Source organism: Mastigoproctus giganteus, chromosome 1 (genome assembly GCF_048544385.1).
Source record: "Mastigoproctus giganteus isolate SK-2022 chromosome 1, ASM4854438v1, whole genome shotgun sequence".
Classification (NCBI taxonomy): domain Eukaryota; kingdom Metazoa; phylum Arthropoda; class Arachnida; order Uropygi; family Thelyphonidae; genus Mastigoproctus; species Mastigoproctus giganteus.
The window spans coordinates 12,536,010-12,558,715 of NC_143575.1; the positions used below are offsets into that span (position 1 = coordinate 12,536,010).

Genomic DNA, 22,706 nt, shown 5'->3' on the forward strand with positions numbered 1-22,706 from the left:
AGGTACCCAAGTGATGTAATGATGATAAAACAGTTTTGAAGTATATTTCCACAATATGAGAGATGCCCGATGGTGTATGGTATAAGTTAGGACCCTAATGCATTAAGGGCTTATGCCTCAAGCTGCAAAAGAGTTAGACTATATATATTTTAGTGCACTTGCATCATTTATACACAGCCAATTGTAGATTAGCAAATTTGCAATAGCGGCATCGTTTAAGTTACATCTCATATTGTGAATACCTTCATGATGAGTTCCCATGACATTGCACTATTTTGAATAAGTAACACTTCACCCAAAGGAGAAGACTGTTGTTACTTGTTCTCAGTGGATACCACCACCCAGGCGGCACCGTTTCAGGGCTATCCCGAAGAAGGGCCAAATAGCCCTGAAATGGTGCCGTCTGGGTGGTTGGTATCCACTGAGAATAAGTAACAACATTCTTCTCCTTCAGGTGAAGCGTTACTTATTCGAAGTAGTGCAATGTCATTGCAACTCGTCGTTAAGGTATTCACAGTATGAGATGTAACTTAAACGATGCTGCTATTGCAAATTTGCTAATCTATAATTGGCTGTGTATAAATGATGCAACTGCACTAAAATATACATACTGTTCTTCATTATCAACGCAAAATTTTCTGAAAAGGCGATCATATTTGCTATGTGACTATTTTGTTAATGGTTTTAATAACTATACTGAGAGATTGATAAAGAACTAGGCTAATATTTTTTACAACCAGATGATGTCGGTGCACAAAGTTCTTTTTTTTTTTTTTTTTTTTATGATAACCCCAAACATGAGAGGTATTAGAACCTATAGTACTTGGTACCGTGCTCGGGTTGTAGGTTAAGAAGACAAAAGAAGATATTTGTTGACATTAGATTTGAACTTCTGTAGACTATAATTTTCAGGAAATACTTATGAAGGAAGGTTGTTCCAGAAAACAGCAGTTGAATGAATAAACGAGGAAGATGAAAAGTTGGTCCTGTGAGTTTGAAGTTGGACAGTAAATGGATATTGGCTGGTGGCAGCACATATTCAGACTGTTTTGAAAGAGAGAGCGGGAATAATAGAAGCCAATTCAGAAGAACTACATATTAAATTGAAGATTTTTAACCAGATCTCAAAATGTCAGTCTACATAATGAAAATATCCTTAATTTCATTAAAGGGCAAACCTTAATAAAAGCAAAATTATGCAAAATTTTGCTTTTATTAATATTTGCAAAGTAAGTCACCTTTGAAAAACAAAAGAATACCTTGTCTTATTTCATGTAGTTATCTCAAGGGGTCAGGCATCACGTTTAAACATATATTACTCTCTTTGGGTAAAAGAAAATGTTCTTATATCCAATCTCTTGCCATCCTTCCTTTCTTCCTTAATTTAAGTAAATGTATTGTAGATTGCACCACCAAACTAGAAGAAATTTACTTAAAAAGGCTAGCAATACCATCTGCCTGGTTGCACTGACAAGTCCAGACAGCAGATTTTCCGGTCTTTTTCGTTATTAACTATCTTATGTCTATTGCTTCCCAAATCAGGCAGTTTAGGATTATTGTTACTAAATATAGAACCTTACACTTATTGGCATTATACTTTTGTTACAACCAACTGTTTATGAAATACAGTGTAATTCCTGATCAAAAAGAAATTTTAATTCATTATGAGAGACTGGTAAAGAGGTTTTTTAAATAGTAAGTATTAAAATGAATTATGTTAACTGTAATCTCCTTTAATAGTCAAAGACTGGGGTCAAGTCTTTGGTATCAAGACTAACTAAATAATTTATTACTGTTTATCTAAGTTACTGTTGTTGCTCACCCTCCTGACTTTTGTATCATCAGTAAACTTTTACATCACACTTAGTATTAGTAGAGGCAACATGATGCAAGGAAGCAAGCTTATACAGCAACAGCCACACTTTATTTGCCCATCCTTTCTAATAATTTGTTCTAATAATTTTATGACCAATGCTGCTTAAGCTTGCTTTCTTGTTCACTACTAACGCTAATGTTAGACATGAGAATGCAAGAGAGTACAAAGTACTAATGAATAATGATACTTTAATCATATCTGTAGGTTGCTCTTATCAGTTATTTTAATTTTGCAGAAACATTGATTATGGGAAGTGAAATAAAACATATTTAATATGATAAAGCTACTTCAGTACATTGAATAAAAAAACAGGTTTGGTTCTGTTGCATTACTTAATTCTTAAACGGTATTTATTCTGTAAAGTGCAAAAGAGATATGCAGTTACCAGTAAATTCTAAGTGGGAAGCATTCAAGGAATTAATCGTGGAAGCTACTAAAAGTTTCATACCTATTAAGAAATGTTGTTCAAGGTTTAGGCCTAAATGGTTATCAAATGAACTAATGAGACTCGTGACAGAGAACAAAAATGCATGGGATGCATATAAATTATAAAGCGACTCAGAAGCCTATGGCAGATATAAGCTAGTCTGTAATCAGGTCACAAAGGAGGTTAGGCAGGTGAAGGCAGATTACGAGAAATCTTTGGCAAAGGATGCTAAGAAAAACAGCAAGGATTTCTTTACTTATATAAACTCTAAAAGGAAGGGGATGAATCTGATTGGTCCACTTGATATCGATGGTTCGACTGTTGATGATCCTGCTCAGACAGCAAACGAACTGAATGAGTATTTTGCATCTACATTCACACATGAGGAGTTATTAAGGGTTGAAAATGGCAGAAGGTTATCAAATTGTAGCAGGGTGCTTAATAATTTTGTAATAACTGACAGCAAAGTGGAGAAGAAATTGTTGAAGTTAAACATAAGAAAGGCACCTGGGGTGGATGGGATCTATCCAGTTATATTAAAGGAGGCAGCAAAGCAACTAAGCAAACTCTTAGCCATAATTATGAGAGCATCCTTGGACTCAGGGGAGGTCTCCATGGACTGGAGATGTGCAAATGTATCCCCAATTCACAAAGGAGGATCAAAGGGTGACATGAGTAATTACCAGTAATTACTAGTTTAACTTCTGTTCCGGGTAAAATAATGGAGTCACTGGTTAAAGATGCATTGCAAGATCATCTAGACAAGACTGCAGCAATAATTCAGACACAGCATGGGTTTATTAAGTGAAAGTCTTGTCTGACAAATTTGATAGGATATTATGATGAGGTTACAAAGGAACTGGATGCAAAAAATAATTTTGATATCATATATTTGGATTTCAGGAAAGCTTTTGACACTGTTTCGCATGGAAGACTATTGTACAAATTGGAGCAGAATGGTATTAAGGGTAAGTTGCTACAATGGATAAAAGGATGGTTGAGTGGGAGAAGACAGAGGGTGATAATCAATGGGTGCTGCTCTTCTGGACTAATGTTATTAGTGGAGTCCCACAGGGTTCGGTGTTGGGTCCACTGTTGTTTTGTATATTTATCAATGATATTGATGAAGGTATATCAGGCTTAGTGTCGAAGTTTGCAGATGATACAAAAGTTGGCAGGGTTGTTAATGACAGTAATGGCAGTGTGCTACTGCAACAGGATCTAGAAAATTTGGGCAGATGGGCTAAGAAGTAGCAACTGAAGTTTAACCTTGACAAATGCAAATACTGCATATGGGTAGAAGTAACCCCAGAGAAACGTACCAACTGTGTGGTACTACACTTAAAGTGGTAGAAAATAAAAAAGACCTGGGAGTAATTGTGCAGGCAGATATGAAGTTTTCTGAGCAATGCAGACAGGCTGCCAGGGCAGGTCATGGGGTTTTGTCAATGATATATAGGAATTTTTCTAGCAGGGAAAAGGAGGTGATTGTCCCTCTGTATAAGGCAATGTACAGATCTGGAGGCCTCATTTTAGGAAGGATGTAGATTTGCCTGAGCATGTACAGAGAAGGGCAACAAGATTGCTGATGGGAAATGAAGGGATCCTCTTACCAAGAGTGGCTTAAGTTCTGCAAATTGCAGTGGCTGGAGACTAGGCACCTGCGCGGTGATCTGATTGAGGTGTATAAGGCCTTGAATGGGTTGAGCACGCCGAATTCTAATGGGATCCTTCCACTTGTTCAGATTACGAACCTAAGGGGGCATAAATTGAAATTGAGGAAGGACAGATGTAGAATAGGTGTGCGGAAATTTGCCTTTAGCCAGCGGGTGGTTAATTGTTGGAACAAACTTCCATCTGTTGTGGAAGTTGATAGGTTAAATAAAGTTAAGGAGGGAATGGTGTGTTTTTTTTTTTTTTTTTTTTTTTTGGCTGATTCTGCATAAGCTCATACACTTGCATCACATGCCAGTACTACTACCTAAATAGGTTAGCCATCAGAGTGTGTGAATGTGTTTATCTCTGACTACAAAAAAACGGAACAAAAAGGAACAAAAAATGTACCTGTTCATATGCGAGTGGTGCTATGAATAGTATTGGTAACTTCCCTTGTAGTGTTAATGGATCTCTGGCAGTCCTCATCAGGCTGTAGACCATTTGTATTTGAATAATGAGAACAATGTTTGTAGAAACATTTATAGTAAATATTCTCCTTACCCTTTGTATTTGAATAATGAGAACAATGTTTGTAGAAACATTTATAATAAATATTCTCCTTAAAAGTTAATGTTTTAAAGAACTTATTTTGGTAAATATTTGTAAACTGTTCATAAATTTGAAAAACAAATAAATTACTCAGTGTGTAACATTGAGTAATTTGTTTTTCAATTTTATATTAAGTAATTCAGTGAATTGAATTGTACATTATGATGTGTATTGTTTTTAGAGTCATGGTCATAAACATTTAATTACCTTCCATCACCTGAAAAGATTAGGATTGTTCACAGAATCTCCTAGATTGGTGCCTTCTACCACTAATACTGCTGCCAATAAAATTGCTGGTAAAGTGGTTGTTGCTGCTGTTAGTGCCTTACCGCGCCGTAGTTCTTTTAGTGCCATTACTAGAAAGCTAACATTGGTAAGTTTGACATGCCCAAACCATGTTTTATCATTTTGATTGTGAAGACAGTTTCTGTATTAAAGTAACTGATGCTGATATTAGTAACTAACACAGTTTCCTAAATTAAAATTTTCTTTATCCATATTATTGAGGTTGGAAGAAAAAAATCATTGTGAAGTTTACAGTCTACTAATAAAAAATGAAATCTTTTTAAGATTTCATTTTTTATTAGTAGACTGTATTTCATTTATTGCTGTATCAATACCTCGTACCTACCTTTCTTTCCTTTACTTTTTTTTTTTTTTTTAATTCTAAATGCTGAAACAAATTTCATTTCCCTCCTTTTGAGAATAAAATTATGGAAAAATATTTTTTCATTGAAATTTACTTATCTTTTTGAAAAAAAATCCCATGTTTTATGAAAAAATTTTAAATGTGGATGCATTCCTTTGTATGAAATCATAATATTAATGAGTATATCCATTTAGTAATCAGTCAATAAAGGAAATGCTACACCATTATAGTTTTTTTTCAGTGTGTTAATAGAATGAATTATTTTTTTTGTAGATTCCTAGAATGGATGATAATTATGATTTGAAAAATCCAAAAGACTTGGGCTATGTATATGGTGGAGCATATATTCCAGTAGTTTGTAAACTAACTGAGCAGGTAAATATTTCTTTAATTATTAGTATTACTTGAGATTTAAAGAATTATCTGCACACTGAATTCTAATCTGTGCTTTAAATTTTATTTGTTTTGTCTGTATATTTCTGATTCCTATATGGGATCAGAGATAAATAGATAAACTCTCTCTTTGATCCCTGTATAGGGATTCCTACAGAGTTCTAGTATATCAGCTAAAATGTGAATAAGTTTTTAGAGTACTAACTTCAAAGTAGATGACTTCTCATTGTAATGCAGTATTTTTACTTTATTCTAAAAATATTTCTGATTCTGTTTTTCAACGATATCTACCTTATCATTAGGTTATTCAGAGAGGAAGTTTCCAAGGAATAGAAGAAGCATTAAAATTGCTACCTGGTTTTGTACATAATAATAAACTTCAAGGTATTTTTCCTTTTCTGATTTATTTTTAATTATTTTAAAGAATTTTTTGTTGAGTAGTATTAGTATAAATTAGCTAATTATACTATTTATGCCAATTTGTTAGCTTTACTGTGTGTGTGTGTGTGTGTGTGTGTGTGTGTGTGTGTGTGTGTGTGTGTGTGTGTGTGTGGTGACAGCAAGATTACAATCACTGAAAAGCCAAGGAGAGAAAACCTCCACAAAATCAATGGTTTATAGACGCTATTAACAATAAACAGATTCTAAAACTTCACACAGATCAAGTGCTTCAGATCAAAGATAACCTGTGCAATATTCCTTTGAAATGTCTTAGAATTAAAAAAATAAGTTTTATTTATTTATTTTTTACCTTCAGTTCTGGACTAAATCTTGTGCTAGTATGCAAAATGTACCCCAATTTTATCTTTCTTTTTAGAAAACAACTTTTATACAGTGATGTCTGATAAATCTTTTAAGAATGTCATAGAACAAAATAAATAAACTATAAATGGAATGAAGTTAAAGAAAAGCAATTCACTTTTAAATACTTAAGATTTTTGTCTTTGTATTTTAAATATTAGTTTTTTTTAAGAATGGAATCCCCAAATCTTAAATGAAACAAAATTTCTGAATGAAATGGTTTTCTTAAAATATAACAGTAGAGGTGAATCGTATATTTTACCAGCTTTTCATATGGTTAATTTCTTTTGGGGCTATTTCAGAAATATCATTTACAATAGGTTGAAAATCTGAATAAACTTGAGGCCAAGAATATCTAAATGATAGTTTTGATGATACTGAATGCTATTTACCTATAAAAGGAAAATTTGTAATAACTTGAGATAGCATTGTTTGGTGATGAAATAATTTTGATGTTTTAAGCTCAAAAGTGATTTTTGTTATTTTCTTCCCTGTAGATTTTTTTTTTTTTTTTTTTTTTTTTTCAGATTTTACTTGGATTTTAGAATTTTATAAAGCTCTTACTCTAAGATTTTAGAAAGATGTAATTAGTTAAAATTTATTTATTTTATGTCAATGAGTTGTTTTCTTAATGGAGCTCTTCTTGTTTACCTTATAATTTATCTAATGGGTGAATTTGAAATTTTATTTCAGCTGGCAGCTCCAGTACATCAGAGCAGTCCAGTCCATCATCATTAAAACCTGGTTCATCAAAAGTCATCCTTGTTTGTTTTCTGGGTGGGGTTACATATGCAGAAGTGGCAAGTCTGAGACTTCTAGGCAAACTTAAAAGTGAGTCATATAAAAAAAAATAAATAAAAAAACCATTTAATCTTGTGCTAGTATGCAAAATGTAGCCCAATTTTTTTTATAAAACAACTTTTATACAGTGATGTCTGACAAATCTTTTAAGAATGTTACAGAACAAAATAAGTAAACTATAAATGGAGTGAAGTTAAAGAAAAGCAATTCACTTTTAAATACTTAAGATTTTTGTCTTATCTATGAAGTGGATTCTTGTTTTGTCTATTAATTTTTTGATATAAGTAAGCTTTATTGTATAGCAGCCATAATTTTTCTTTAAAATAACCAAGCTTTTATTCTAGAATAACCATTAGAAGTTTTTTGTTTCAAAATTAGCTAATGGAGTTTTTTTTTTTGTTTGAAGCATTAGAAGTATTGGAAAATTTTTTTGTAAAATAACAATTAAACATCAAAGGAATGTTGTCTGCAGCAGTAATATAGGGGACAATATATGGTTACAAGGCAGTATTTAAAATGTTTAAGTGAAGCCAGTATTTTTTGACCATTAGTGATTAGCACGAAGCAATAGGGAGAAAAAGCACTGTTGCAGCAGTGCATTTCTCCCTATTTTATTCCTCCCTTTTCCTTGAGAGCATTTTTGTTTGTTATTTTATCAAAAAAGTATTAGTAATTTATTTTTTTGTTTAAAATGAACTTAAGAACTCATTTTACATTAAATAATACAAATATAAGATAGAAAAAAATATATTTTGAGTTGCAAAACACAGAAAAGAGAGAGAGAGAGAGAGAGAGAGAGAGAGAGAGAGAGATAATTCATTTAATTAAAAAGTTGTCATTGTTTAAAATTGTGTGTCATTGTAAAATTGTTGTCATTTTGTATAAAAAAATTGTGCAGTTTTTGAAGCAGAACTGATTTTAGTTTGGCATACTGTGGCTTCTTTTACTGATGTGCTGTCAAACCTGATTTCAGTATAAAATTTTTTGTAGCCCCCCCCCTCAGAATTAGCTTGCATTCCTCAAGGCACTATTGAATTATGAAAATATGTTTGGTTGAAAAGATCTTATAATAATAAAATAGAACTGAGATAATATAAAATTATGAACTAGTGACAGTTCTTTATATCTAAAGTTGTGTTTCTACTGTGTATTTGTACTTCTATCTTTAAATGTTGGTAAGTTGTTGTTGATGAAAGCAGCAAAAGAAGCTTTGAATTATCATTTGGCTCAGGATTTTTTTTAGCATCATATCAGGTATTTTTTACATACTGTTTTCATTTTGCACTAGTGCTTTTCTCTCTATCAAGGATGATGCTATTCACAGCTAGCTTCCAGTTGCTAGCTTCTAGTAAACTTCATAAATACTTGTAACTGTTTTATGTTCCCTATATCACAGCTGCACAATAAATTAAAATTTCATATTCTCTTTCTCTCCTCCTAGTGTTGGGCTTTACATGCAGTTGTAAAATATTTCACATTTCAGATTGTACTATTTTAGTGGCAACAACATCAATGGTGAATGGGAACTCTTTCTTGAAGCTTCTGATACCTGATGTACAATAATTTTAGGTGCACCTAGCCCCTGTTAAAAGTAAGTAAATGCAAATATATACCTGAATAACTTGAAACATTTTAGTTAGAAATCTTCATACTTTTAAAGAAAAATAATTTTTTAATGAAAAAAATTTTTTCTTTATGGGAGGAAAACTTTATATTGTATTTATGCTAGGTCTGATTTTTTTTTATTTTTAGCAGTATATTCTTAACCTACTCTGAGATTTGCCACAATACAGGAAACCTTGTTAATTCAAAATAGGAATCCAAAAATTCATATTTTTGAATTAAAAGGTCTGGGTAATCTGATATTTCATTCTAATATATTGTTTAAAAGTCATGTTGCACAGAAAATAAAAGCAACAACTGTAATCAAATGAGCTTGCTACCCTGTCGGTTATTATTAGTTCAAAATGGGTTTTTTAAATGTGAAAGTCAGCTTTTTTCCTTATCACCCACCCTTCTAGCTAAAACCTTCATGACCAATTTTGAAAATTTAATCCCTTTCTTATACTCCTTCTTCAACCCAACCTAATGGCCATGTATGTTGATGTTCATAATCTGGCCTAAAACAGAATTCCATCAAATATTTCCTCATTTAACATGAATTTTGCCTATTCAGCTATAACATTGATTCTGTTATTCAATGTTTTCATGAGATACCAGAAGACCATAACTCTTCTAAATTAATCTTAGACTAGAATTACTATTGTTATAGCTTTATATAAGTTGATTGAAATGGCAGCTGTAAGTACTTCCCAAATAATTTTATTAGTTTATTAATATTGATTTTACTATTTTTTATCCTTATTAATTTTTTACTTATACCATAAAATTAGTATTGATTATCAGTTTCTTCTTTGAGCAGAGAATAAATAGATGAAAAAGCAAATAAATTTTCATAATTTGCAGGATCAAATTTCAAATTTTATATGTATGGTATTCATTACTGTATTTGTCAAATTTTGAATAAGAAAGCCAAAGGACTGTTTTGGCTCATCAGGAAAGAGTTTTCTAACACAGTTTTATAGGTCAGGGTTATAGGGTTAATTTGATAGTTTAGCACCCCAAAATCCTAGCATTCCTAACATATCAACTCCATCCTGTGACTTCTATGACAAAGACCTGCTATTGAGAACATGAGTTCAATTACTCTCTTTCCTCTATCTCTGTTGCAGCCATTATACTCATAGTGTGATGTAAGAAATTCAGAAATAGTTTATGAAACTTTATACTAAAGTTATGGTTCTGTTTTTAATTTCCTGCGATTGATTAGTGATGTTTTACTACATATTGTAGTTTTCTATACTGCAGTTAAATTTTTATTTTTAATTTCCTGTGCAAGTGGCAATTTTCACTACTACCCCTTTGAAAACAGTTACATTAGCAATTGTTTATCAGCCAAATCATAATGCTGGAGTCAGGAGGAAATGACTTCATATCCCCAAACAGCAAAACTTTTTTCTTCTGTAAATTTAATTTCTTGCAGAATTGCAGTACTGTATTTTCTCCTCGGCTTAAATGGTCTTTATTTTTTGAATGAATAGAAGATAGTTTTAAGTCTTCTGAGTCACCACCAAAACTGTAGTCTGGATGAAGAGAGTGGTACACTGCTTTTATCTAGAATATTGCACATCAAGAATGTCACTTTATTTTAGCTGTTGAATTCTGATGTATTATTATTATTAGAAATGGCAAATGATGTAAGGAAACAAGCTTATATAGTATCAGAAAAAAAAAACTGCCAGCCTTATTTGTCCATCCCTTCTAATAATATGTCTAATTGTTCCTTAAATTTATTTAAACTACTTACTTTCATGACACCAGATGATAATTTGTTCCAACAGTCAATTACTCTTTGGCTGAAAGCAAATTTGCACACATCTGTCTTGCAGCCGTCCTTTTTTCAATTTAAGTTTATGTCCTCTTTCTGTGTATTGCCTTGTGTGTAACAAAGAATAAGAGTGCCATCGCCATTAAGTTTACTCAATGCATTTAAAGCCTTAAACATGTCAATCAGGTCACTCCACAAGTGCTGCAATTTGCAGCACTGAAGTCTTCTATAGCAAGAGTACCCCTTTGCATTCTTGACTAATCTGCTTGCTCTTCTCTGCACCTGTTCCAGGCACATCATTTCTTGAAATGAGGCTTTCCATACCTGTATGCAGTACTCAAGATGCACCCTAACTATTGTCTTCTGCAGTGGGATAATCACTGTTTGTTCCTGCTGGTAAGTTCCTGTATATCACTGACAAAACCCCATGAGCTGTTTAAGCAGCCTGTCTGCCCTGCTCAGAGAATTTCATGTCCAACTAACCATTTATTAGGTTTCTTTTGTTCTCCATCACCATGAGTGTGATACCACCTAATTGCTATGTTATTCTGGCATTACTGCCATGCAGTGGCAGTACTTTTGTATCATCTGCAAACTTATACAATAAGCTTGATATGTCTTTATTAGTATCATTAATAAATATTATAAACAGTAAGGGGCCCCAGCACTGAATTTTGAGGGACTCCACTAAAACATTAGTACAAGAGGAGCAGTTCCCATTTATAATCACTCTCTTCCTTCTGCCACTTAATCATCGCTTTGTCCATAGCAGTAACTTTTGCCTAATGCCACACTGTTCCAATTTGTACAGCAGTTTTTCTTGTGGAAGTGTCAAAAGCTTTGCTGAATTCTAAATATGTGATGTCCAAATTGTTTGTATCCAGTTTCCTTGAGACAATCTCATAGTAGCTAATCAGAATTGTAAGGCATAATCTTCCTTTAACAAACTCATGCCTGATTATGATTCCACTCCTATCAAGATGTTCTTTCTTTATTTATTTAACTAATGATTCCATTATTTTCCCTGGAACAGATTAAACTGACAGTTCTATAGTTTTATGGTATGATAATTTTATTAGTTTATCTGGACTGTGCTTTACTTATTTTAACAAGAGCTAAATTAGTTTGTTTAATTTTTATGTAACTGCACAGGATAAAATAAAAGTAGTGCATTTAAAAAATTAACAGCAAAGTGTTTAGTGTTTCCTTAATAATTCGAGTGTTTGTTGTCTGTGATATCATGAAAATCATATATTATGACAAATATAACATGAAAATCATATATTATTCTGTATTATGAAGTTTTCAGATTAAATTCAGGATGCTACTAAAACAAAAATTGGGAATCACTGTTGCTAGCTGCTTATTACTATATTTAAAATATTACTTTATCATCTTTCCTTTGGCACTCTTTATATGAAATTTTATTTTTATTTTCATATGTTGTGAATTAAAAAATTCTATTTTTTTATGCATTAATTTCATATTGTTCACAAGTCTAGTCCAAAGAATTTTTTGTTATTTAAAAATTGCAAAGGTAATCTGTTACAAATTTTGAAGTTATTTGCATTTAGATGACATGAAAACACAGACTATATGTTCTTTTTTTAAAAAATTATTATTACCTTAGGTTAAAGAAGCAAATAAGAAGAATCTATTATTCGCTTAAAGATGTCAAGAAAATCTAGGAGGTGGGGACGAAAAATTTACGTTGTAGCAGTCACCTGGTTTTACCGAATGTCGTGTATACCAAAGCATTTCATAAGAAATGTTCCTGTTGCTACCATACTACATTTTTGATAATGACTTAGCAAAAGCCAACTGTATAAATACAAGGGTAACCAACATAGAGTTCTTTGATTGAAAAATTTCTATTTGATGAACAGTGATGAATTTTATGCAACTTAAGAAGGTAAAATTAAGTGATTTAATCTTGTTCTTGAAAGAATTACCTTCTTTGAGAGTTATGCTTTCATTTATCCATGAAATGTACATCAGAAAATATTGTTTTATATAAAAATTTCATTAAAAAAAAAAAAAAAACCAGACTAGAAATAAGTTGGTTTGGTTAATTTTGCATCTAGGCTATTACAATTAGTTGCCTCTTGAGTATTTTTTTAAGCATTACTGCTTAAAGCACAACTATGCAAACTTTTACTAATTTTCTATCAAGATAAGAGTGGGCATGGAAACTCCCAGCCTTCCCAAACATAATTCCTGGCTGTGCTGCTGATGGGCATGACTAATTATATGTAATTGCAAAATTTAAAAATAGTAAACAAATGTAAGAAGGTAAACAAATAATGTAAACAAATGTAGCTGCTCATAAAAAATTACAAAACTGCAGTGTAATAATAAAAAAAATATTCTCTAATTTGGATTGCTAATATTTAAGTAATTATTAATTACTTACTTACTTATGTTATATTAATTAGCTAAGGCAGTTAATATGGTGTTGCAGAACATGTAAAATGAGTATTACTAGTCGATGGTGCCTTCCAGCAGGAAATGCTGTAAACAGTTTTGAACAGAATTGTTTGCAGTGAGCAGTTCTGTGTGAAAAAGTTTTATAAAACTGGCAGTTCTATATGAGATTCAGTACGTATTTAAAGTACTGAATCTCATATAGAACTGCCAGTTTTATATGAGAAATCAGAGAAATATCCAATCAGTTAACAGGTTGGTTGAAAAGTTTAGAGAGGACAGTGCTATGTGGGACAGAAAGAAGGGACCTGTTATCATAAAGTGTTGAAAAAAAAGGCAGTGAATTTTGACCATTGCCTGCAATTTCTTTAGGCTCACTTTATTCTGATATTCAAGTCATGGGTATTAATATTTCAGAAATATTTTTCCATTAATATAAGGCAAGAACACATATGGCAAATGCAGTTTGTGATTTCCTTAGTGAACATTTTCATGGTAAGGCAATCTTCAATTAATATTTGGGATACTTTGAAATTGGATGAACCTGTATACTGTGCTCACCAGATTTGAATTTACATGATTATTTTTTTATCAGAATTTCTTAAGGACAGTGTGTAAGCCGAAATCACTGCTACTATGGAGAAATACTAGATGCCGATATGAAAACTTTTTATATATACATTTATATATATCTGCAGACTGTTGGATATGCAGGGCTCACATATTGAAACTGTTTTTGCATGAACAATATCTCTTGTGTTGTGATATCATAAACTGCTGTATGTGAACTACTTCAATAAATATATGCAGTTCACACTAGAATGTTATTGTATTTGCTTATCTTGTATGCATGAGATGTTAAATTGAATAATTATAAATTATACAAATTCACTATAGTTATTTAATCAGTTTGCCAATGTTAACATAAGAAAATTCAATCCTGTGTTGTAACATTCATGCAACTGCTCTTTATGCCTTCCCCCTTCTCATTGTAGTCTTTACATCATTGGCTATCTCTTTGGTCCCATAGTTAGATTACAAGACTGTAGAGAGGATGTTTGCTACTTTCCAATGAAATCTCTCAAGTGTACACCTTTATTTTTATTGTAATCTTTATTGTATATATTTTTTTGGAGAAGGGGGCATTGTCATTTGGTAACATAACATACATTAATTTTGTCTGAATGCTTGGCCGCTATTGCCTGCTTAAATATAGTGTTTTTAGTATCATTCATTTATTGTGGTGTTGTGTGGCAAAAACTGTATGATTAATGGTTTTTGGAGATAACAGAAAAAATATGAGCAAAATATTATGTGGTCTTCCTTGATAGAAGAGAGCTTTGTTGTTTCCACTGTAAGCTCGTCTTTGGTTTTGACCTCTATTTCTAGCAGCAGTGTGCAAGTACAACCTTGGTTATCCAAAACAATTGGGAGCTGGGGTATTTCAGATTTTTTTGGGTAATCTATTCTAAATGTGCCTACTTATAAAAGGGAAGCAGGGAAAAAAAGTAATGAGATAAAATTCAGTAATTTGCATTTATTATTTGTACGTTATTTATTATTTGTACATAAAATTATTTCTGATGTTCTGCTACTTTTGAAAGATGTCCGTCTCATTCTCTTCCCCCCCCTCCCCACAAGATTCTGTATTTTCTTCAAATACACTAGTTGGGTTTCATTTAGCTCTTTTGATTAGTATTGATGGTGACACTGCCTCCTCATCTGTCAGAAGCGATATCCTAGATCATTGTGAAAGCAATCTATAGCTAATGAACTGTTTATGCTTTTTCTCTGCTTTTGAACATTGCTATTAAAATTCCCAAAGAATTTATGAGTTGACATTAAACTGTACAGAGAAAATTAATGATTATGAAAGGTTAAATCAAGGGACTATGCCAATTAAAACTTAAAGAACAAGGTATATCAAAAAATTAAGAATTCTGATGTGTCTGTATAAAAAAGCTAAGCAGGCTGGGTAGATTATCCATGCTGCTTCTGTATAACCATTAGCATTAGCATTAGCATTAGTAGAGGCATTTGATGCAAGAAAGCAAGCTTATGCAGCATCAGCCAAAAAAAAAAAAAAAAAAACCACTCCCACTTCACCCCTCTGTTCGTTCAAAATACCTGTCCAGCTGAGCCTTAAACTTATTTAGGCTATCAACTTCCACGACAAGGGATGGAAGTCTGTTCCACCAACCAACCACTCGCTGGCTAAAGGCAAATTTCCGCACGTCTATCCTACATCTGTCTTTCCTCAATTTGAATTTATGCCCTCTCAGGTGATTATTCTTAGCGAGAGGAAGAATCCTATCAGCATTGAGCATGCTCAAACCATTCAATGCTTTATACACCTCTATCAGATCACCTCGCTGGTGCCTAGTCTCCAGACACTGTAATTTGCAAATCTTAAGCCTTTCTTCGTAAGAGCACCCCTTTGTTCCATTCACTAATCTTGTTGCCCTTCTCTGTACTCGTTTCAGCAGCTCTACATCCTTCTTGAAATGAGGCCTCCAGGCCTGTATACAGTACTCTAGGTGTGGCCTGACCATTGCCTTATACAAGGGAATAATCACCTCCTTATCCCTGCTAGAAAAATTCCTATATATCATTGACAATACACCATGAGCTACTCTTGCAGCCCTTCTGCACTGCTCGGAGAACTTCATATCTGCCTGCACAACCACCCCCAGGTCCCTTTCATTCTCTACCACTGTCAGTGTAATACCACAGAGTTGATACGTTGCTCTGGGGTTGCTGTTTCCCCAGAGCAACTAAATGTAGTACTTTACATTTGTCAATGTTAAACTTCATTTGCCACCTCTCAGCCCATCTGCTCAACCTTTCCAGATCCTGTTGCAGCAGCATAGTGTCAGTAGTGTCCTTGACAACCCTGCCTACCTTTGTATCGTCTGCAAACTTCGACATTAAGCTTGATATACCATCATCAGTATCATTTATGAATACAGAAAACAATAATGGACTCAACACTGAGCCCTGAGGGACTCCACTAATAACATTAGTCCACGACGAGCAGCGTCCATTGATTACCACTCTCTGTCTTCTCCCCCTCAGCCACCCCTTTACCCACAGCAGCAATTTGCCTCCAATGTTACACTGCTCCAATTTGTGCAGCAGTCTTCCATGTGCAACAGTATCAAAAGCCTTTCTAAGATCCAAGTATATAATATCAAAGTTATTCCATGCATCCAGTTCCTTTGTGACTGCATCATAGTATCCAATCAAATTGGTCAGGCAAGACTTCCCCTTAACAAAACCATGCTGTGTCCGAGCTATAACTGAAGTCTTGTCTAAATGATCCTGCAGTGCTTCTTTAACTAGTGCCTCCATTAATTTTCCTGGAACAGAAGTTAAACTCACAGGTCTATAATTGCTTGTGTCAGCTTTTGATCCTCCTTTGTGAATTGGGGTCACATTTGCACATCTCCAGTCTATGGGTACCTCCCCTGAGTCCAAGGAAGCTCTCATAATTATGGCTAAGGGTTTGCTTACTTCCTTTGCTGCCTCCTTTAATATAACTGGATAGATCCCATCCACCCCAGGTGCCTTTCTTGTGTTTATCTTCAACAATTTCTCCTCCACTTTACTCTCAGTTATTACAAGATTCTCTAGCTTACTGCTAGAGTTGAATACACCTCTGGCATTCCCCTCGATAAATAACTCCTCATGTGTGAATGTCGATGCAAAATATTCATTTAGTTTGTTAGCTACCTGAGCAGGATCATCAACAGTTGACCCATCGATATCAAGTGGACCAATCTGATTCATCCCCTTCCTTCTAGAGTTTACATAAGTAAAGAACTCTTTGCTGTTTTTCTTTGCATCCCTTGCCAAAGATTTCTCGTAATCTGCCTTCGCCTGCCTAACCTCCTTTGTAACTTGGTTACAGATCAACTTGTATCTATCATAGGCTTCTGTGTCATGTGTTAATTTGTATGTATCCCATGCATGTTTCTTCTCTGCCATATGCCTCATCAGTTCATCTGACATCCATTTAGGCCTAAACCGTGAACAATATTTCTTAGTTGGTATGTAAAGTCTAGTAGCTTCCAAGATAAGTTCTTTGAATGCTTCCCATTTTGCATTTACTGTTGGTAACATCATCAGTTGGTCCCACTGTATAGAATTTAAATACTGTCTCAGTCCATCGTAGTCGCCTTTACGAAAGCAATAACCCTTCCCTTTACCCCTAATGGTAGTTACCTCTTTGAGTAAATCCCACTTCAGCACACTGTGATCACTGCCACCTAGTGGTTCATTTATCTGCAGATTCTTAATGCATGAAGAATCACTGCTGATAATCAAATCAAGAGTATTCCTCCCTCTAGTTGCCTCCCGAACATGCTGATGTAGAAAACAATCATCCAATAAATCCACAAAAGCCTTGCTAGTGTGTGAGTGACCAGCCCACAAATTCCAGTCAATATCTGGGAAATTAAAATCTCCCATTATAAGACTCTGATTTACTGGCCCACTCTATTTCCCTGTACAGTTTCTTATTATACTCATCAGAGTCATTAGGCCTATAGCACACTCCTACTCTCAATTTTGATCTCCCAATGCTTATGTCACACCAAACTGACTCAACACTGCACTGTCCAGCGATGTCCACTGGCTTCACTTTCTTGGATTTTATGTATTTCTTAACTAATAGCATAACCCCTCCTCCCTTCCTATCCAGTCTATCTTTTCTGTAGACGTTGTACTCCCCAAATTCCAGTTCTGCATTCCTTATATTTGTGTGACACCAAGTCTCTGATATCCATGTGATAACCATACCATACTGATAACCATACTGATATGAGCCATGAAAATATTAAAAGATGACTTACAAATTCACTATTACATAAATTTCTATTTGCTGTAATTTATGTAATGTCAAATTTGTGGCTTTGTTTTTTGCAGTGGGGTTTTTTATGCATCATATCGGTTTGGTGTGTATTACAAAGAAGTGACTTGGGTGAAGTTTACTCTTCTTTGCTTCATTTATAGCTTTGTGTAAGTGGAATCATGATTTTATTATAATAATATGATAGTTTTTGTTTTTTTTTTACTGGTTGAATATTGAATGTCAATTTCTTTAAGCAAAATTAGGATAAAAAAGTTTGAAAAATTTTCAAATAATCTAAGTTTTGGATAGCTGGTATTTGGATGACGAATTATACTGTATATGAAACTAGTCCCATGCTAATGCTGATGTATGAGATATTACATGCTGAGAATGTACACATTCTTGTGGTCATCTGTAATGCACATGGATACTTGTAATCTGTATGTATGTATGTTATACATACTGTTATGCATCTCCAGCACGTGCATACAGAGTGCCTCTGTAGTCCAAACCAGTCTTCCCCCCTTCCAATTGGCATTTCTGTATTTCATTTGAATAAATATTATATATTTATTGTTTCTGTTTATTTGACAGTATTGCTGTGTTTTTGGTTCAGTATATTCTTGAAAAATTAAGGATATTCTTGTATATATTTATATATAAATGTATATATTTACTTGTATTGGGTTGAATTTTGATTGGCTGAAGTGGGAGGCTTCCTCTCCCCCTTTCTCTTTTAATATTTATTCTTTCAGTTTTGGGAGAGAAGGGATTAGAATAAATATTACAGTTGTATCTTTGTTATAAACATTTGATATTGTTATAATTTTTCCTCTAACCCAGGAATTATAACTATGTAAATATCATCCTTTTTCATAGATAAGTATTATGTAAATACATATTATATCGTGATTGTGGGGTATGTATATGTATCAATGTCTCAGAATTTATAATGTCGGAAATATTTGTCTTGGAAATTTATCATCATAAAAATTATAGTGTTTGCCTATTATTATGATTATTATTATCAATTTTTGTAATATAGGCTTACCTCTATCTCTTGTACCATTTATACAGATTGTTCCAATTATCTTGAGAAACCATAGAATTCATATTTATATGTAAATAGCATGATACAAATGCATGAATTTGAATATTTATATCTTAATTCACACATGTTGAACTTGGATAAATATATTCATTTCAGATGTGATTTTGTATTTTTTTTTTGTTTTGTTTATTCACTTGCATCACTGAATTAAAACATGCACTTAAATCCAGTGTGCCCATTGAAATCTTATGACTGTGCAAGGTTCCTTTGTAGAGTAAAAGCTTTATCTAGCACTTAGATAACTAGGAAGTAACCAGCACATTTATATCCTAGAATAGGGGGATCACCAGTTACAGTAGTTTCCATCATAGCCCATATTAAATATGGGCTATGATGTTTAGTTTTATATGCAATGTATTTCAGGTTATGTAAGTCATTATAGACCTGAATCCCTTTTTGGCATAAAATTAATGAAATGTCAAGTAACTATTATGATAACATATCTTTATTATTGCAGAATGCAAAGAAAGGTGTGTTTTTTAAATATCAACATGTCAAATTAAGGGAACTTTAATCATTCCAATTGGCCTGTGAGAATTGAATTATTTGAATTAGTAGTTATTTGCATTGAACAAAGCAACAACATTAGTGATTTGATCATGAGAATGAGAAAATGTTTAGTTTGCATTGATAATATAGTACAGTACTTAGTTCTTTTTTAATAAAGTAAAATTGAATTTTACTGTTCTGATTGTCCTATACCTATTTTTTTTTTGTTACAATATAATTTATATTGATAAATATCAAAATTTTAATTTTACTGTTATCTCTTTTTCCTAGTTTGAGAGACATTTAGGCAAAGGAAAATTTAAATAACTGAAATTTCCTAATCCCTTGATATGTCTGCCAGGTAACAAACTTTTACCACGTGGAGTTGCTTAGTAAAAAAAAAAAAAGGAAAAAAAAAGTAACCGAAAAAAAAAAAGGAGAGTCCTTTTAGTAGGCATTGATCTCTCAGGTTGTGATATTTATTGCTAGGAGTTGCCTTGGTGTTGTATTGCAAATAATGTTATTTATTTGTAATGCAGTGCAACCATTCAAATGGTCATTTTGATTGTTATTTTTATCTCAGATAGTAGCTAAAGAAACTTTCAGTGCACCAGCTGAGCACTCCAAAGAATCCATTGTGCACAACTTTGCCCAAGAGATACTCAGTGGTAAGGAAACAACTTCACTTTTCTTTTTTTAGTTTTATTTTAATAGGACATAGACCACAGCCCTACTGTATGATCATTGGTGTTACTTAAATCTACCTACAAGCTACAAAATCTTCCAGCACTTAGGAATATCAAGTAAGTATATTTTTCTGTTGTGTGTACTTTTCCACCTTTTTAAATCACCACTTAAATAAAATTACTGACTCACTCAGGAAAAACAACTAACATTTCAGTTGAATAAATAATACTCCCTGCATGTGCTTAAGCATTACATGTCAATAGGTTTAATCAGGCTGTACTGTGTTGAATATGTGTATGATGTAATTTTAGCTTCCAAAAAATGCACTACAATTTATTAATCATCTAAAGTGCAATTGTAATACATATTTTGTGCAGGGGGTTAACAAGATAATTATAAACCTAAACATTAGATTTCACAGTGAATTAAAATATACTGCCAGTTAAAGTGCAGCATCATCCTACTCCTTTATCATTAATGTTTTCACAAAAAGATTGGAAACCTAAAATACCAGAACTTACCTCCCAGCTGCTTATGTGGTAATGAATGAGATTAATTAAAAATAAGTGTGGATATTAAAAACTGGTTAAAATTACATAGAGGAAGGTGCACCTTACTCAGTGCTCGTCATGTGGGTTTCACTATATAAAATCACTGTTGAACCAAATTTGAAATCCATATGATGAGCATTGAGTAAGATGCACTTTCCTCTATGCAATTTAATTTTAAACAGTTTTTAATTCTACACCTCCCTTTAATTAGTCTCATTCGTTAACACATAAGCAGTTGAGAGGTAAGTTCCAGTATTTTAGGTTTCCAATCTTTTTATTGTCATTTCAAACTCAGAACTAAAAGTTATCCATAACATTAATATACATTAATGTTTTCTTATAAGTTGCTCTGCAGACTTCTACAGCTCCTGGACGACAACAGAATTCAAGCTAATCTCAGTGCTATTCTGGCAGGGTTGTTAATGATGCCAATGACAGTACACTATTTCAACAGGATATAGAAAAGTTGAGCAGATGGGCTGAGAGGAAGGTGGCAACTGAAATTTAACATTGACAAATGTAAAGTACTGCAAATGGGTAATAGTAAACCCAGAGTAATGTATCAACAGTGTGGTACTACTCTCAGGGTGGTAGAGAATGAAAATGACCTGGGGGGGGCTAATTGTGCAGTCAGATGTGAAGTTTTTTGAGCAGTGCAGATGGTCTGCAAGATTAGCTCATAGTTTCTTGTCAATGATATACAGGAATTTTTCTAGCAGGGATAAGGAGGTGATTATCTCCTTATACAAGGCAATGGTCAGGCCACACCTTGAGTACTGGATATAGGTTTGGAGGCCTCATTTTAGGAAGGATGTAGAGCTGCTGGAACAAGTACAGAAAAGGTCAACAAGATTAGTGAATGGAACAAAGGTTGTTATGAAGAAAGGCTTAGGTTTCACAAATTACAGTGTCTGGAGACTAGGCACCTGTGAGGTGATCCGATTGAGGTGTATAAGGCCTTGAATGGTTTGAGCAAGCTCAGTGCTGATGGGATTCTTCCTCTTGCCCAGATTAATCTCCTGAGGGGACATGAATTCAAATTGAGAAAAGACAGTTGTAGAATAGATGTGCAGAAATTTGCCTTTAGCCAGCAGGTGGTTGATTGCTGGAACAAACTCATCTGTCATAGGAGTTGACAGCTTAAATAAATTCAAGGCAGAATTAGATAAACACTTGAAGCGAATGGATGGGTGAAATGGGAGGTGTTTTTTTTTTTTTTTTTTTTTTTTGTTTGACTGATGCTGTATAAGCTTGCTTTCTTGCATCATATGCCTCTACTAATGCTAATTACATACTGAACACTTTCACAATCATAATAAACAACTGTAACATAAAATTCCATAAATACTGGCATAATCTCCCCATCCCCTCCTTTGTTCCCTACTTCCTCCTGTTGTTCACTGTTGCTCTCTGTTGTTCACTGTCAGTTCCATCTATGGTCTAGTAATAGTTTTCACTGGAACTATTTTTTTAAATATTTACTTATTTATTTTTGTTTTTCCCTCACTCATAATTTATTACAGTTTCAAACCCATTGTTGATATTCGTTTCCTTAATCTATTTCTGTGATTCGTGTACAGGTAACCCTCGTATAACACAGTAGTTTGGTTCCTACAAAATCGCGTGTAATGAGAAGCCATGTTATATGAGACTAAGCACCAGTACAAAAAGGGGGGTTACATTCCAAAAGCTAACAAAAATACGCCATTTTTTTTTTTATGTGACTATCGGAAACTTGATTTTTATAGTAGTAATAACTTAATATTTTAACTTTATTTTTATAATAGTAGTAACTCTTGATTGTTTAAGGAGTCCTTATGTGCTGTAATGTAATAACTAGATCATATGTATAGCTTAGCTTAATTTTCAGCACTCACCTCTGATGTGAGTGCTGAAAATTAAGCTAAGCTATACATACAATCTAATAGTAGTAGTAGTAGTAGCAGTGGAATTTGATGCAAGAAAGCAAGTGTATGAGCTTATGCAGCATCA

At 33.3% G+C, this 22,706-nt stretch overlaps 1 protein-coding gene across 1 annotated transcript in view; it reads left to right on the forward strand.

The window, feature by feature from the left end:
• LOC150090555 (vacuolar protein sorting-associated protein 33B-like) overlaps positions 1–12,416 on the forward strand; it is an 83,718-nt gene extending 71,302 nt beyond the window's left edge. Inside the window, exons 15-20 of the mRNA XM_090378735.1 lie at positions 4,750–4,941; positions 5,491–5,592; positions 5,913–5,994; positions 7,105–7,242; positions 8,696–8,803; positions 12,231–12,416. Of these exons, the coding sequence (XP_090234861.1) occupies positions 4,750–4,941; positions 5,491–5,592; positions 5,913–5,994; positions 7,105–7,242; positions 8,696–8,775 (594 nt within the window). The 3' untranslated portion in view covers positions 8,776–8,803; positions 12,231–12,416. The remainder of the gene's footprint in view (positions 1–4,749; positions 4,942–5,490; positions 5,593–5,912; positions 5,995–7,104; positions 7,243–8,695; positions 8,804–12,230) is intronic.
• Positions 12,417–22,706: the final 10,290 nt, after the last annotated feature.